Source organism: Vicugna pacos, chromosome 4 (genome assembly GCF_048564905.1).
Source record: "Vicugna pacos chromosome 4, VicPac4, whole genome shotgun sequence".
NCBI lineage: Eukaryota > Metazoa > Chordata > Mammalia > Artiodactyla > Camelidae > Vicugna > Vicugna pacos.
In genome coordinates, this window is record NC_132990.1 from 19560340 (window position 1) to 19577500 (window position 17161).

General features: G+C 39.3%; 1 protein-coding gene and 1 long non-coding RNA gene across 12 annotated transcripts in view; both read left to right on the top strand.

Annotated features, from left to right (window-relative positions):
- Positions 1-2758, top strand: part of LOC102543341 (cyclin-dependent kinase inhibitor 2A) — a 31175-nt gene extending 28417 nt beyond the window's left edge. For all 11 annotated transcript variants that reach the window (XM_072959303.1, XM_072959304.1, XM_031677017.2 and 8 more), the window contains 2 exons: positions 60-366; positions 2642-2758. In XM_072959303.1, the coding sequence (XP_072815404.1) occupies positions 63-366; positions 2642-2667 (330 nt within the window). In that variant the 5' untranslated portion in view covers positions 60-62 and the 3' untranslated portion in view covers positions 2668-2758. The remainder of the gene's footprint in view (positions 1-59; positions 367-2641) is intronic.
- A 4134-nt stretch (positions 2759-6892) lies between these two features.
- LOC140695999 (uncharacterized) overlaps positions 6893-17161 on the top strand; it is a 140254-nt gene continuing 129985 nt past the window's right edge. The window contains exons 1-2 of the long non-coding RNA XR_012071907.1: positions 6893-7113; positions 7702-7796. This is a non-coding gene — a long non-coding RNA (uncharacterized lncRNA). The remainder of the gene's footprint in view (positions 7114-7701; positions 7797-17161) is intronic.

Below are 17161 nucleotides of genomic sequence, written 5' to 3' on the forward strand. Positions count from 1 at the left end.
TTTCTTTCATACTGCCCCTGCCTCCATCCCAGTCCTCACCACTCTGCTCTCCCGGGCAGGTCATGATGATGGGCAGCGTCCGAGTGGCCGAGCTGCTGCTGCTCCACGGCGCGGACCCCAACTGCGCGGACCCCGCCACCCTCACCCGACCCGTGCACGACGCAGCCCGGGAGGGCTTCCTGGACACGCTGGTGGCGCTGCACCGAGCCGGGGCGCGGCTGGACGTGCGCGACGCCAGGGGCCGCCTGCCCGTGGACCTGGCTGAGGAGCGGGGCCACCGCGACGTCGTCCGGTACCTGCGCGCGGCCGCACGGGACACCGGAGGCGGTAGCCACGCTCACGCAGACGCCGCGGAAGGTCCCGCAGGTGAGGTGGCAGTCCAAGAATTTGAACTCAGAAAGCTTCCGCAGCCCAACGCACTCCTTTTTCAGAAGAGAAAGTGGACCCCAGGAGAGCAGGGTGTTTGATCGTAGCTCACTCTGCCAACCAGTGAGACAACCCAGTCTCCCGATCGCACTGCCTTGTTAGGGCTTCCGACAGCAAATAGGTGGACTTCCTCGCGTTAAAGCCCATCCCATAAACAATGCCTCCCACCCTCTAAACACTCACCCGACAGCTGAACAGGAACAGACTGTGGAGAATTGAACACTCAGGAAGCTAAAGGTCTCGTGGCTCCTCTTCCTCCAAATTAGCGGGCCACCCGCATCCACTCAAAGGCCCCAGTTTCCCCATTAGCTTACCTAGGTCGCTGAACCAACCCTATGATTTCCAAAGCCAATTGTGCGTGGCATCTTCTCCCAGAGATCTGTCATTCTTGTCTCCATTGCAAAATTGTACTTAAATCCGACCCTCTCTGCACTATGCTTTGGAGTTTTTCCGGAGCTCCCTCAGGGCGTGCCGGAGGCATCTGGGATGGAGCCCTCCCCAACCCCCGCAGTCTGCATATCGGGATTTGGTGCACGCTCTGAGAAATAGAGACCCTCTCTTAAGCCTTTTCTTCTCTTAAGCTTTCTGTTTCTGCGAGAAAATAGACCACCGAGAGAAAGAGATGGACATGTGGCCCTCCTTGCCTTTTTCTACGACCACAAGGACTTCTTTTCCCTCGGCTCCGTTTCCTTCATCTTTACTCCTGCCTCCCTAAACTACCAACTTTACTGTGACTTTCTTTAAAGGGGGAATCATTTTCTACATCTATATATGAAGAGATATACAAAATTAACATGGAAATTTAAGGTAAACCATGACTTCGAAGAGACCGAAGTCTATCCTGTTTTGGCTCAGAACTGAGGCATTAGACTCCCTGAGCCTATGACAGAGTGGAAAGGCTTGCTCTGGACCTTCAACTGGGAGATGCCTTGAGCAGTACCTTGGGTGTGAGAGGACATCTCCTTTAGTCTGACCACTCACTCTTCCAGTTGAAGTCTGCATCTGGGAAGCGGAGCAGGCCTAGGAGCCAATCACAGGGCTGTTGGGTGGAGCGAGAACGGGCGGGGAAGACAAAGGCAAGGATTGAGATGATTGAATTGGGCTACAGGCAAATGGATAGGGCGACCCTTCACTTTATAACCAAATCTAAGATACTTAACCCAAGTACACATGGCCGGCCTGCCTGCCTGCCTTCCTTGCTTCCTTCCTTCCTTCTCTTTAAGATTCTACTGCGTGATCAGCTCCGTTCCAAGTGGGATACAAAAGCGAACAAGGCGTAACAGGAGTCTTTCCCTCATAGAGCTTACATTCTGGGACATAGACTTTCCGCAATATAACAATGTATTTCGAAGAGTGAGTTTGTAAAAATCAGTGTGATGGATAAGAGTAAAGTGTGAATAGGAGGGGAGGCTGTCAATCAGAGTGGTCAGAGAACCTGACTAATGAAAAGAAATTAGCCACTGGAGGCAGAGAAACTCAAACGTAAAGACTTCAGCGGAAAAGAACGTTACGGGTTAAGAACGGAAAGGCGAGCTGGAGCGAGTACACAACGAAATCAAAGAGTAGGGCAGAAGCCAGATAACGCAGTGGCCCTGTTGAGTCAAAGGCTGCTAGATCAAAACATGGCTTTTACTCTAGAAACTCTAGAAAGCCATTAGCCGGTTTGGGAGAGGAGGGTCTGGGAAAGACGATAGGGCTGGAACCGAAGGTTTTCACACTGCGCGCGGAGCTTTCGGAGCGCCCGGAGCCTGAGGCGCTCTGTGGTTACTCGATTTCGCCGTGTTAGGTGCAACAGACACCTGAGGACCTTAGAAGGGCGAGACGACAACTTCACATCCAGGAGCCTGGCTTTGCCATGCGATAAACACTTGGCAGTCGTAGACTCGCTTTCCTTTTGCAACCCCGCGGCCTTCGGGGCTGCTGTCTCCCGTCCCCAGTGCGGCGGGCCCGGAGCGCGCGAGCCGCGGGCGAGCCAGGAGCGGCCCAGCAGGGCAGCGGACGCGCTGTGAGATGAGGGAGGCTCCGGAGTGCAGCGACAGCTGGAAGGGTCCAGACTCCCTAGACAGACCCCGTGCTGAGGGTTGGTGGATGTTAAGAAGAGGTGTCTGCATACCCAGCTAGGTCTGCGAAAGAGGAAGGAGGGAGGGAGGGAGGGAGGGATCGCACGTCTTTGATTTCTGGATTCTAATGTCTTTTTTCTTTCTGCCGTCTACAGACAGTCCCAACCTAAAGCATCATTGAAATCGTCGACAACATAATTTGATCGTCGAAGTGTGAAAATTTCCTACCATCTTAATTAAAACTAAATAAATATATAAAAATTTAGAAATCGTTTCTTCACGTGGATTTGCCTTTCTTTTCCCTTAAATTTCCATTTATATATTGTTATAAACCGACACTTTCTTGTCTTTTCATCGGGTTGGAGTTTTCAGGAGCTAGTACTCAGACCCGGTGAACACGTCTATGCGGGCACTTCCTCTTTGGAGCCTCACACGGGCTGGGCGCTGTTACTACAGCCATTTTGTAAACCAGGGAAACGAAGTTTAAATGGATTACGTGGCCTTTCTTGTGTATAACTGCCAGCAAAAGGCAAAGCCAAGGCTCAAAAAAAATTAAAACAGTGTTCTTTGATTCACTCATTCAGTCCACATTTATTGAGCACCTTTTATGGCACTGTGTCAGGATATAGTTGGGAAAAGAGGAGACAGACATCAACTAATAAGCACAGAAACACATAACTAGAAATTTTAACAACCTGTTTCATTGAATCGCAGATATAGCATTGTTTCCAGGACTCACCATTGCTTCATGTACTTAAGAAAAATGCTGCAGTAAGAGTACATACCATAGATTATTAAGACACATCTGGATTTCAGATGATAAAATGTCAAAATCTGGATCTTAAGATGGATGAGAAGGGGTAAAAAATGATAAATGGAAACTCCAAAGAGACTTCAGGTTGAGAGATTCTCGCACCCTTGGACTTTCGTTACTTACCTGGCTCCAGCAACCGAAGCCCCTCAAGGTTTTGAGTATTTTACACAAAGCGTCACAGCCAATAGGTGGCGGAGCCTGGAGACATGGGGGTTGAAGAACCTGGCCTACACCCACTAGCCGGTTCTGCAATCCCCAGAGGCTTGAGTGAGCTGGCTCCCCCGTGCCCACCCAGCGCTCTGGGACTCGCCAGCAGCGCGCTGTGAGGTTGCTGCTCTGACCGCCACCCAAACCAAAAGCAGCTCTGCACTTCTCTGCCAGAGCAGGGATGCTGCAGGAATGTGGCTCTAATTTCAGTCGCCTTGGCCTCCAGTTGCTTGTTTATTTTTTATTGATATGAAATTCACATGACATAAAATGAACAATTTTAAAATGTATAATTCAGTGCCATTTAGTACACTCACAATATTGAGTATTGATGGTTATTATCATTTATCTAGTTGCAAAATATTTTCATCATCTCTGAAGGAGACCCTATAACCCATTAAGTGTATTCATTAGATCCTCCCTATCCCCAGGCCCTGGCAACCACTAGTCTCCTATTGTCTCTATGGATTTACCTATTCTAGACATTTCATGTAAGTGGAATCATACAATACTTTGCTTTATGTGTCTGTCTTCTTTCACTTAGCATGTTTTTGAACTTCATCCATGTTGTAGCATGTATCAGTACTCCACTCCTTTTTATGGCTGAACAGTATTTCATTGTTTATCCCTTCATCTGGTCATGAACATTTGAGTTGTTTCCACCTTTTTGGCTTTTGTGAAAGTGCTGTGAACATTGTTATACAAGTATTTGTTTGAATACTTGTTTTTAATATTTTTGGGTGTATACCTAGGAATGAAGCTGCTAGATCATATAATAATACTGTTTAACTTTTTGAGGCTGCCATACACTTTTCACAGCAGCTACCTAATATTTCTGTTTTTTGTTTTTGCATACAGTGTGAGGTAGGGGCCTAATTTTATTCTCTTGCAAGTGGATATCCAATTGTCCTAGCACCATTTGTTAATGAGACTATTCTTTGTCTTTTGAATGGTCTATGATCCTTGTCAAAATTCAATTGCGTATAGATGTATTGTTTTATTTCTGGACTCTCAATTATATTTTATTGAGATATATGTATACATTTATGTCTATGCCACACTGTTTTGATTACTGTAGCTTTGTAGTATGTTTTGAAATTGGGACGTGTGAGTACTCCATCTCTGTTCTTCTTTTTTCAAAATTCTTTGGATCTGTTTCAAGTTTGTATCCAAAGCCCCTTGCAATTCCATGTAAGTTTTAGAGTCAGCTTTTTCATTCCTTAAAAAAGGAGGGGGGCACTGGGATTTTCATAGGGATTGTGCTGGATATGTAGATTGCTTTGGGTACTACTGCCATCTCAACAATATTAAGTCTTCTAGTCCATGAACACAGGATGTCTCTCCATTCATTTAGGTTTTCTTTAGTTCCAGCAATGTTTTGTGTGTACAAGTATTTTCAGTGTACAAGTATTGCACCTACTTGGCTAAATTTATTTCTAAATATTTTATTCTTTTTGATGCTATTGACAAGTGAGTTTTTTTTTAATTGCCTATCTGGATTGTTCATTACTAATATTTAGAAATACAAATAATTTTCATGTGTTGATCTTTTATCCTGCAGCTTCACTGAATTTGTTTATTAGCTCTACTAGTTTTTTGTGGATTTATTTAGGATTTTCTATATAAGATCATGTTATCTGCAAAGATGGATAGTTTTACTTCCCCCCACCCCCTTACTTCCCCAATTTGGATGACTCATTTCTTTTTTTCTTGCCTTATTGCTCAGGTTAGAACTTTCAGGACAATGTCGCTTGTATGATTCTGAATAGAGGAAGCAAAGGCAGTTATTCTTTTTTTTTGTTCCTGATCTTTGGGGGAAATCTTTCAGTCTTTCACTACTGAATCTGATGTTAGTTGTAGTTTTGTTTTTCATAAATGCCCTTAATCAGATTGAGGAATTTCTCTTTATTCCTAGTTTGTTGAATGTTTTTATCTTGAAAGAGTGTTGGGTTTTGTCAAATTCTTTTTCTGCGTTAATTGAGATGATCATGTTTTTCTATTAAATGGTATATTACATTGATTGATTTTCATATTTTGAACCCCTCCTGAGATAAATATCACTTGGTCATGGTGTATAATTCTTTTGACATTCTGCTGGATTCAGTTTGCAGGGATTTTGTTGAGGATTTTTTGCATCTACATTCATAGGGAATATTGGTCTGTTATTTTCTTTTCTTGTGATGTCTCTGGTTTTTGGTTATCAGGTAATGTTAGTCTTATTGAACGAATTAGGAAGTATTTACTACTTTTTTAATCTTAGAAGAGTTTGAAAAAGATTGGTGTTAACTATTCTTTAAAAGTTTGATATAATTCACTAGTGAATCCATCTGGTCCCGGGTTTCTCTTTGTCAGGAGGGGTTTTTCCCCCTACTGATTCAGTCTCCTTACTTGTTATAAGTCTATTCAGATTTTCTCTTTTTTTCCTGGATCAATTTTGGTAGTCTGTGTTTTTGTAGGAATTTGTTCATTTTATCTAGGTTACCTGATTTGTTAGTGCACATTGTTCCTAATTTTCTCTTGTAAACTTCTTTATTCCTTTAAATTCGCTAGTAACGTCCCCATTATGCTGTGTTTAAGTCATCTTTTACTTGACTGAGGGTTCACTTGGATGCTGTAAACCTTCGACTATTTTCCAGTGTTCCCTCAAAGTCAATCTGACACATTTTTTGGTGTTTCTGTGTAGAGATGGGCCCTTGGAGCTTCCTATTCTGCCTTTTCCACTGATGTACCTTCAATTGTTTTGTTTGATCTGTTTTACTTTTGAGCAGAACGGCAAAATGCCTCTGATGTACCAAGTTCCTTCCTCCATACATCCCCTGTCACTGTGACTCCGTCCTCCATTCCCCCCATTACCCGCCTCTCGCCCAGGCCTCCGGCTCTGAGTTATCGTCCGTCACCCACCATTTCTCTGAACTCCACTCCAGTTCTAAAACTCAGCTCTCCCCCTCCAGATTTTCTCCACCGCCCACCTCCCTCTTTTTTTGCACCGTAAGAGCTGGCTTTTTTCCTTTCCTGAATTGTCTTGCGCGCACGCAAACACACACGCTCCTCTTCAGAGATTCCTCACGTGCAGTCATTCCCCTGCCTGCCGCTCCCTCGCCAGCAGGCGGGGCGCGCCTCAGGGGCAGCACCGGCGCTTATTGAAGGTCCCAAGGGCCTCCCACCTGACCGGGCTGGAGCCCCGGGCCCTTCCCCGGCCCTGCGCTCGCTCGCTCGCAGGCGTGCACGTGTGCGTCTCAGAGCACGCAGAGCGCGCCGCCACGGCGCCTACGAGCGACGGACGTGGAAGTGAAATCCGGAGCTCGGCCCCACGAGAGCGGGAGTGGCCGACAGACTCGGGCGGCTTTCTCTGGTTTAAAAAAAAACAAAAACAAAAACAAAAAAACTAAGGAAGAAAGTAAAGAAAGAGGGAGCGAGAGGAGGGAGCGAGGAAGAAGAAAGAAGGCCGGTTCTAAGCTAGACGGAGGGGCCTTGAGGCTGGAGGGGAGGCTGCGGGACCGCAGCTCAGCTCGGAGGCCGGAGGCCGGGGCTTTCCCATAGTAACGGACATAACGGACGAAACCTCGAAACCTCGGAGCCAGCCAGCCGTGGAGGGAAGGAAAAAAGGTACTGCCGGACTGAGGCATTTTCTAGCTTCATTGGGGAGCGCCCCAATGAAACTGGGAGCTCGAGGCCCCGGAGGGCAGCCTCGGATTCTCCGTCCTGGGTGCCCTAGTAGCCGCACCTCTTCCCAGGTCTCACGTACCTGATTTAAGCAATAACGTCCAAGCAATAAGCAAACAAACATGTATATTTTAAAATGAATATTACTCTCTCTTTTTTTTTCTATTTGAACTTTTCTTTGAGTGAATTGTCTTTTCCTTAAATAGCTGACTTAATCACTGGGTGTTGCCACATTTCTGCCTGTAGATGGCTTGATCTTTCATTTACCTTTTCTTTTTTAAAGAGGAGGTATTGAGGATTGAACCCAGGACCTCGTGCATGCACTCTACCACTTTGAGCTATCCCCTCCTCTGTAGACAGCCTCGTTTTAAAGAATTGTTTTTCTTGAGGCGTCGCAGCCATGGGACAAGGCTGCCTGTGGACTGCTGTCTAAAATTATTTAAGTTATCTCCTCTGTTTACTTATCAATATCTTTAAGGTATTTCTGAGCATATTGAGAATAATCATTCCCCAACCCCTGTCTCCATTCAGGTGGATAATGTAGCTGCCCCAGATCCTGTCTGCACTCCCATTTACTAGAAAAAGATGTAAGATCTGGCGGGAAGAGTGTGAAGACTTCTGCCCCTGTGAGTAATCTTCTCATTCAGTAATTCACTCAAGAAATAATTATTGAGCACCTCTTATAAGCCAGGCACTATTCTAGGCAATAGGAGTAAAGGGCTCATTATCTCTAAGGAAAGAAACAGAGAGTACTGGTGGTGGTCATAAATCTTCCAGTGTTCTGTTCTGGCTACCTTCTGAGAAATTCTTTCCTGTTAACATAAAGGCAAATTTCTTTTCCAACCAAGTCAGTCATCCTTGATTTGGTAAAGATTGCCAAAAAAAATTATTTTTTTCATGAATAAGAGAACAAATAAACATGTTAGCTCTACCCGGAAGAAGGTAGTGATAGTATTTTTTCTTTATTGGAGGTAAGGAGAGAGAAAAAAAATAGTGCTCCCCTCATTATAAATCATATAATGAAGTGGCTTTTTAAAATTGTGGTAATTTTTGTGAATAATTCAGTTGTGGAAAGTGTTGCCACAGATGGAATTTAAAGGTAGCAACCCAGGAAGTAAATCTCAGGATCCTTCCTACCTGCCAACCTCCAAGTCACCATTAGTTGTTTTATAGTTAATAATAGCTGATAATAGCTTTAAAGCTGTTTTAACATGTAAAAAGTTTTTATTAGTTGCCATGCTTTCAAGCTTTATCTAGGAATAGAAAGACAAAATAGATTTGGTCTTAGAAATCAAGGAATCTATCTTTGTAGGTGGGGAACTGAGGAAACTAGTTTGCACAAAACTAAATAATAATGAAGTAAAGTATCTTTTTCAGGATCATTGAGATGAGACTGTTTAAAGGAGAGAAGAGAGAAATGGGGACAGGGTATTTCTTTTTACCAAGAAAAGTACCTCAAGTAAATATTTCTTGGAAAGGGAAAGTAGGTCCATCACAGAATCAAAAGTGGATATTTTTGGAAAGGGCAATCAGAAAGTGACCCAGGGTTGTGAGGGGTTAATCAGCTCGAAGGCAGACTTTTAAAAAGAAGAGCTGAATTAATAATTAATAATTTCCACATCCAGAGAGGGGAATAGGTTTCACAGTTTCAGGTAAAAAGTCTTAGTGTTCCAGGAAATGGGGTGTTGATGCAACCACATAGCCAACCCTGGGTGTGGTTGAAAAAACTACCTTTGGGTGTCAAGTACAAATGAAATCAATTGTTTTCTTTTTTCTGTCTTTTCTCTCTTGTATAAGAAAGTGTTGGGGTGTGTGTGAATACACATTACTGGGGGAAGAGTAGAGTTATATGACATCTACAGAGGACAGTTATCAATATCCATGAAAAATTTAAGGGGATATCTCTTTGACTCAGCAATTGCACCTCTAGAAATTATTCTGCACATACATTTGCACATGTGCAAAATGGCCCATGTATAAGATTAGTCACTGTAGCTTCGTAATAAGAAAAATATGAGACATAAATGAGGAGGAATTAAATTATGAGGTTTCCCTAAAATTAATAATGTACAGCTATTAACCAGAATGTGGCAGGTCTAGCAAATATGTAATGATTTCCAAGATACACTGCTGAGTGAAATAAGAGAGGCACAGAGCAATGTTTGTAAAATACTTCAAATTAAATTTTAGAAATATTTGTGTCTGTGCTTGTATATACATAGAATATATCTGGAAAGACACACAAAATGTTGTTGACTGTTGTTTCAAGGGAAGGAAGTGGTTGACTAAGGGCTGTGTGAAGGGAGATTTACTACTACTGCCAATTTTAAAAACAAGTGTATGAGCTATCTAATACAAATAAAATAAGTAACTAATAAACTAAGGTACTAGTAGAAGGAAGTTTTTTCTTTTTCTTTTTGTTTGGGATACGTTCATTAATTTATTCCTCATTATTATTTGCCATCAGTTACTTGTAAGACGTTTAGTCAGTGAAACTAATAATAATTATAGGAACAGTAGAAACACCAATAATAATCATGAACATTTATACAGGTCTTACTATATGCAGAGGACTGTTATAAGCACTCTTGGTGTATTACCTAGAAGGAAGTTTCTCTTGAATTGACCACATTCTGTTTTGTAAGAATTCTGCAACTGTCAAAATTGCATTTACGGGAAGAGAAAAAAGAAAACACTAGAGTAAGTGATTAAAGTTAGTCCCTTATCTAAACCTTAGTTTCCTCATTTGTAAAATGGGTACAAGGGTGACTACTTTGCAGGATTGTTGTCTGGATTAGACATAAAGATTATAAATCATTTATGTGCTTGTGCACACACACACACACACACACACACACACATACACACACGGCTCAGCCTTCCAGTTTCCCAATGAAGATCAAGCTGGGCTTGAAGCGAGAAGAATTTAGGTATAACCAGGACATCTCACCAGCAAAGGATTTAGCATTAGCAATAAGTCCCACTCCCTTGGATTCCATTCACTAAACAAACATTACCTGTCATGTACGGTACTGGGTGCTTGGATATAATGATGAGCAAGACAAACTGCCATTTTAAAAATGTTATGCAGTTTATACATGAATGTATTTGCATTCAGATAATATAGAACAAAATTAATGTTTCCCTTTGCTGCCACTCCTCTACCCAGAGGTAACTACTGATATCCTTGTAAAAGGAGGGGAGATCCTTTAAGACTTATGGCTTGGTTTGATGCACGTTGTTTCCGCCATAAAATAGCATCATACAGTACATGCTGTTTTATAACTGTGTAAAATATCAATATGTCTGTGTAACTGTGTACAAAATCAGTAAGATTTTTGGAAGTCAGAAAGATTCTCCCTCATTTTTTGCAACTGCTGTAGGTAGCCTATTGTATGGATAAATGTACCATTTATTTAATTATCTCCTACTGATGGATACTTAAGTTGTCTTCTATTTTTACTAGTATAAAATAGGCTAATAATTCTTGGTTATATATGTTATGAATGTTTTCTGCCAGCTTGTTGCTTGTACTGTTACTTTACATATGGTATTAATCTATAGAATTTTAAAACTTTGATGGAAACAAATGTATCAGTTTTTAAATAGGATATCTTAAAAACTATGTTGTCTTAAGGTCTTTTACACACCCAAGATTATAAACACATTCTTCTATATTTTCTGTTAAAATTTGACATTAACGTATTTTGTCGACTTGAACTTTATTTTCAGTATGTGTGAAGTTGTGCTGGCAGTATAATGCCCTTTCCCCCAAGATGTCCATGTCCTAATCTCTGGAAACTGTGAATATGTTAAATTACAAAGCAAAATGGAATGAAAGTTTCAGATGGAATTAAGGTTGGTAATTTGCAGACCTTGAGATGGTATATTAGTTTCCCATTGTCACTACAAATTTAGTGGCTTAAAACAACACAAATTTATTCTTTTACAGTTCTGGATGTCAGAAGGGCAAAATCAGTTTTACTGGGTTAAAATCAAAATGTCTGCAGGGCTGGTTCTTTGTGGACTCTCTGAGTGGAAAGTCCCCTTTTCTTGCTTTTTCCATCTTCTGGTGGCCACTTATATTCCTTGCTTTGGGACCCCTTTCTCTATTTTCAAAGCATCTCTCTCTCATCTCTGCTTCTCCTCTCTGTCATCAAATCTCTCTCAGTCTCCCTCTTATAAGGACACTTGTAATTATAGAATTCACCCAGGTAATCTAGTATAATCTCCCCATTTCAAAATCCCTAATATAATTGGATACACAAAAGTCCCTTTTCCCATCTATGGTAACAATCATAGGTTCTAGGAATTCAGGCCTGGATATCTTTGGAGGACATTATTTACTCTACTATGTGTAGAGAGATTACCCTGGAATATCCAGATGGTCCCAATGTAATTATAATTCTTATAAGTGGAAGAGGTGAGCATAACAAAGAACCAGAGAGCTGGCAGTGTGAAAAAGATTTAGTTTGATATTAATGGCTCTGAAGATGAAAAGAGTGGGCAATATGCCAAGGCATATGGAAGACCTCTAGAGAGTGGAAAAAGCAAGAAACAAATTATACTCTGGAGCTTCAGAAAGGAACACAGTATCATGAAGCTTTTCCTCTACATTTTCTTCTGAGAGTTTTACATTTTTCAATATCTTCTATAAATGGTAATTTTGAATTGATTTCTGTGTATGGTATAAGATAAGGGTACAATTTCATTCTTTTGTGTATGGATTTCCAGTTTTCCTAACACTATTTGTTGGAGAGACTATCCTTTCTTCATTGTGTATTCTTGACACTTCGTCAAAGATCAGTTGACCATATACGCATATGTTTATTTCTTGACTCTCTATTCTGTTCCATTAGTCTAAATGTCTGTCGTTATGCCAGTATGGTACTGTTTTGACTACTGTAGTGCTATCATATATTTTGAAGTCAGAAAGTAGAATGCCTCCCACTTTGCAAGATAGCTTTGGCTATTCAGGTTCTTTGGTAGTTCCATATGAGTTTTATGATTGTTTTTTCTATTTCCATGAAAAATGCCATTGGAATTTTGATAGGGGTTACACAGAATCTGTAGATCACTTTGGGTAATATGAACATTTTAATAAAATTAATTATTCAGTCCATGAACATAGGATATCTTTCCATTTATTTGTATCTTCTCAGTGTCTTTCAGTTTTTAGTGTGCAGTTCTTTCACTTCCTTGTTTATATTTATTCCTAAATATGCTGTTGTTTTTAATGCTATTGTCAGTGAAATTGTTTCTTTAATTTTTTCAGATAGTTCATTGTTAGTATATAGAAATGCATGATTTTTGTATGTTAATTTTGTATCCTGTAACTTTGCTAAATTTTTTTAGTTCTAACAGTTTTTTGGTGGAATCTTTAGGGTTTTCTACATATAAGATCATGTTATTTGCAAACATGGACAATTTTTCCTCTTCCTTTCCAATTTGGAAGCCTTTTACTTCTTTTTCTTGCCTAAGTACTCTAGCTATAACTTCCAGTACTATGTTAAATAAAAGTAACAGGAGCAGACATCCTTGTCTGTTGCTGATATTAGAGGAAACTTTCAATTTTTTACCATCTAGTGTGATGTTAGCTGTGGGCTTGTCATATATGGCCTTTATTATGTTGAGATACTTTCCGTGTACTCCTAGTTTATTGAGTTTTTTTTAAATCATGAAAGGGTATTGAATTTTGCCAAATGCTTTGTTTTGTATCTTTTGAGATGATTATGTAATTTTTATTCTATAGTCTGTTATTGTGGTGCATCACATTTTTTGATTTGCATGTTGATCTACCCTTACATCCCAGGGAGAAATCCCACTTGGTCATGATTTATGATCCTTTTAAAATGCTGTTGGCTTTGGTTTTCTAGTATTTTGTTTAGGATTTTTGCATTTGTATTCATCTGGGATATTGGCTTACAGTCTTCTTTTCTTGTAGTGTTTTATTGTCTAGTTATTTGATCTTGTCTACTCTTTGTGTTAAAAAAATATATATAACTGATGGCAAAGGGAAAATGGCTATTTTCAGTAAAGTTGTTTTGTCTTGTCTTTATTAATAGAAATGTAGTGGGCCTTTGTGATTTTAAATACCTGCATTACCTTAGGTGGTTAAAAAGCTGAACTTAAGCAGTAAAATAATAGAAACTATTTAAATAAAGTTGTTAGGAGCTTTAACTGTTTTAAGTCAACATTAACTCCTTTAAATTAGTTTCCTAACTTGTTAGAATTTGTTCTTTCAGTATAAAGTAAATATTCAAAGGTAATATTTAGATTAAGTTTAAACTGTAGATTAATCCACTGTACAAGTTGTACTGATACCATTGTTTTGAGTGTCTACAGAAGAGGATTGTGATACACAATTAGCAATCTCAGGGTTTTTCCCCACATAGGCACAAAATCTAGACTGCACTTATTTTTCTTACAGCTTAACAGTTTCTCTTTAGCAAAATAAATTCAGTTTAGTATTTGGGAAGAAAAATCTTTTTCCTGGCTTTGGTATCAGGGTAACAGTGACCTCATAAAATGAGTTTGGAAGTGTATACTGCTCTTCAAGTTTCTGAAAGAGTTTGAGAAAGATTTGCATGAATTCTTTTAAAATGTTTGGTCCTGGGCTTTTCTTTTTTGGGAGATTTTTTATTATTGAGCCAATCTTCAAACAAGTTGTAGGTCTGTTTAGCCTTTCTATTTCTTTATAATTGAGTATTGATAGGTTGTGTGTTTCCAGGAATTTAGTATTTATTTCTAGGCTACCCAGTTTGTTCATGTATAATTGTTCATATGGATCACTTATGATCCTTTTTATTTCTATGGCATCATTTTTAATATCTTCTCTTTCATTTCTGATTTTATTTTAAGTCATTTCTCTTTTTTCTTAGATAAAGACTTTGTTAATTTTAAAAATCTTTTAAAAAAATCAACCCAATTTTGTTTTTTTCCCATTGTTTTTCTATTCTATATTTCACTTATTTCTGTTCTAATCTTTCTTATTGCCATCTTTTCATTAACTTTAGGCTTAGTTAATTCTTTTTCTAGCTTTTTGAAGTGTAAAGTTTAAGGTTTTTTTTTTATCTTTTCCCCCCTTTTTAAAAAATACATGCATTTATCACAATAAACTTCCCTCTTAGTACTGCTTTTGTTGCATCTCATATGTTTTGACATGTTATGTGTTTGTTTATCTCAAGATGTTTTCTAATTTCCCTTTTAACCTGGTTGTTGTTTAAGATTGTTCATTTTTGTATTTGTGAATTTTCTGGTTTTCTGTCTACTATTGATTGCTAGTTTCATTCAGTTGTGATCAGAAAAGATACTTGGTGTAATTTCAGTCTTCTTAAATTTGTTAAGACTTGTTTTCTGACCTAAAGGTGAGCTATCCTGGAGAATGTTCCACATGTGTTTGAGAAGAATGTGTATTCTGCTGCTGTTGGGTGTAATGTTGTGTATGTATATGTATGTGTGTGTGTGTGTGTGTATATATATATATATATCTGTTAGATCCATTTGATCTACAGTTTTGTTCAAGTCCTCTGTTCTCTTTTTGATCTGTCTGGATGTTCTATCCATTATTGAGAGTAGAGTCTCTTACTATTACTGTATTATCTTATATTATTTATTCCTTCCTTTGGTCTGTCAATGTTTGCTTTATATATTTAGGTACTATGATGGTGCATGTTTTATATACATGTAATTCTTAAGTTTTGCTGGTGGATTGACACTTTTGTCATGATAATGTCCTTCTGTCTCTTACGATAATTTTTGGCTCATACTCAAGATTGTGTGATATAAAGTATAGCCACCCCTGTTCTATTTTGATTACCATTTGCATGGCATATCTTTTTCCGTCTCTTCACTTTCAGTCTGTGTGTCCTTTTAGACAGCACATAGTTGAGTCTTGTTTTTTAAATCCATTCAGCCACTCTTTATGTTTTTTTTTAATATTGTATTATTTAGTTATTTTATTTTGGCATATTAGGGGAGGTAATTAGGTTTATTTATTTTTGGAGGAGGGACTGGGGATTGAACCCAGGACCTCTTGCATGCTAAGCATGTGCTCTACCACTTGAGCTATACCCGCCCCCTCACTCTTTATGTTTTGATTAAAGGGTTTTATCTTTTTTTCATTTAATGTAATTATTGATAGAAAAACACTGTTGCCATTTTTTTCATTGTTTTCTGTTTGTCTTTTAATTATTTTATCTGCCTTTTCCTCTCTTGATGTCTTTCTTTGTGTTTTGTTGAGTTTTTTGTATAACTCTGCTTTGATTCCTCTCTTTTTCTTTTGTGGAGTTTCTCTTTTTCTTTTTTTCATTGTGGTAAAATATACATAACATGATATTTATCATCTTAGCCATTTTTAGCTGTGGTTCAGTGATATTAAATATGTTACCATCATTTTTTCTTCTTTTAAAACTGAAATTCTATACCCATTAAACAATAACTCTCCATTTTCCCCTCTCTCCAGCTCCTGGCCACCACCTTTCTACTTTCTGTCTGTACAATATTGACAACACTAGTTCCCTATAAAATAAAATCATACAGTATTTGTTTTTTTGTGACTGGCTCATTTCACTAACATGATGTCCTCAAGGTTCATTCATGTTATAGTATATTGCAGAATTTCCTTCCTTTTTAAGACTGAATAATGTTCCATTGTATGTATATACCACATGTTGATTATCCATTCTTCCATCTATGGACACTTAGGTTGCTTTCACATTTTAGCTATTGTGAATAATGCTGCTATGAAGATGGGTATACAGATACCTCTTTGAGATCCTGCTGTCCATCTTCTGGGTATATACTGAGAAGTGAAATTGCTGGATCACATGGTATTTCTATTTTTAATTTTTTTGAGGAACTGCCATGCAGTTTTCCACAGCTAGTGTGCCATTTTGCATGCCTGCCAATAGTGCATAAAGGTTTCTGTTTGTCCACATCTTCACTGACACTTGGTTTCTGTTTTTTTGATGTTACCCATCCTAATGGTGTGAAGCTATAGGTATGTTTTTAATGTGATTACCTTGAGGGTTACATGCAGTATTCTATAGTTTTAACAGTCTGTTTTAAGACTGATAACAACGTAAGTTTAATCACATACAAAACCTCTACATTTTAACTCCCCCCATGCTTTATATTGTTGTTGTTACATTTTACATTTGTTTGTATCATGTATCTTTTAACATATTTTAAAATAAGTTATTTTTAATACATTTTTCCTTTAACTTTTATACTACTATTGAAAGTGACTTACCCACCATGATTAACATAATACAGTTGTTGTTGGTAGATGCAACCAGTGTTCCAGGTTCTTGTCCCATCCCAGAGAGAATTCAGAGACAAGATGCAGTGGTTAAAAAAGTAAAGTGAGGATTTATTAAAGGATGGAGTGTACACTCGCAAAGGGAGAGTGGGCAGGCTCAGGTGAGCGGCTGCCCTGTGTTTCTTTGGCAAGTTAGTTGCAAGGGTATGAAAATGAATGGGCAGAATATTCACTGGGGAGGGAAGGGTTTGGGGTCATAGTCCCTGATTATCATCCCAACTCCACCTTCCCAAAGGGAGGAGGGATTTTTGTCCATATTTAGTCTGGATCAGAAGTGTCATGGAGTTGGTACATGATGGGTACTTCTAATCTGCAAGGTTAATTTTATTGAAATGAGGGCATAATGAGCAAAAGGTTATATTCAGACGCTGGAAATTCCTGCCTTTTCTCACCTTTCTTTGTTCATCTCAAGGCCACTCATCACTCCAAAAGGTGTGATCCCTTATCAGCCCAAAGTTTCCTGCTTCTTTCTCTGCCCAGGGCCCCCTGGTGCTTACAGGATGTGTGGTTTCCTGCATTTGGCTTGTGCCCCTCCTTTCTGCCCAATTCCTGCCACTTGGTCTGTGTCCCCCTTTCTCTGCTCATTTCTAGCTATCTACCTGCTGTAACATTTCCCCCTCAAGGATCCTAGACCCTTAAAATCTTTTAAGGGGAAATGGGACGATGGCC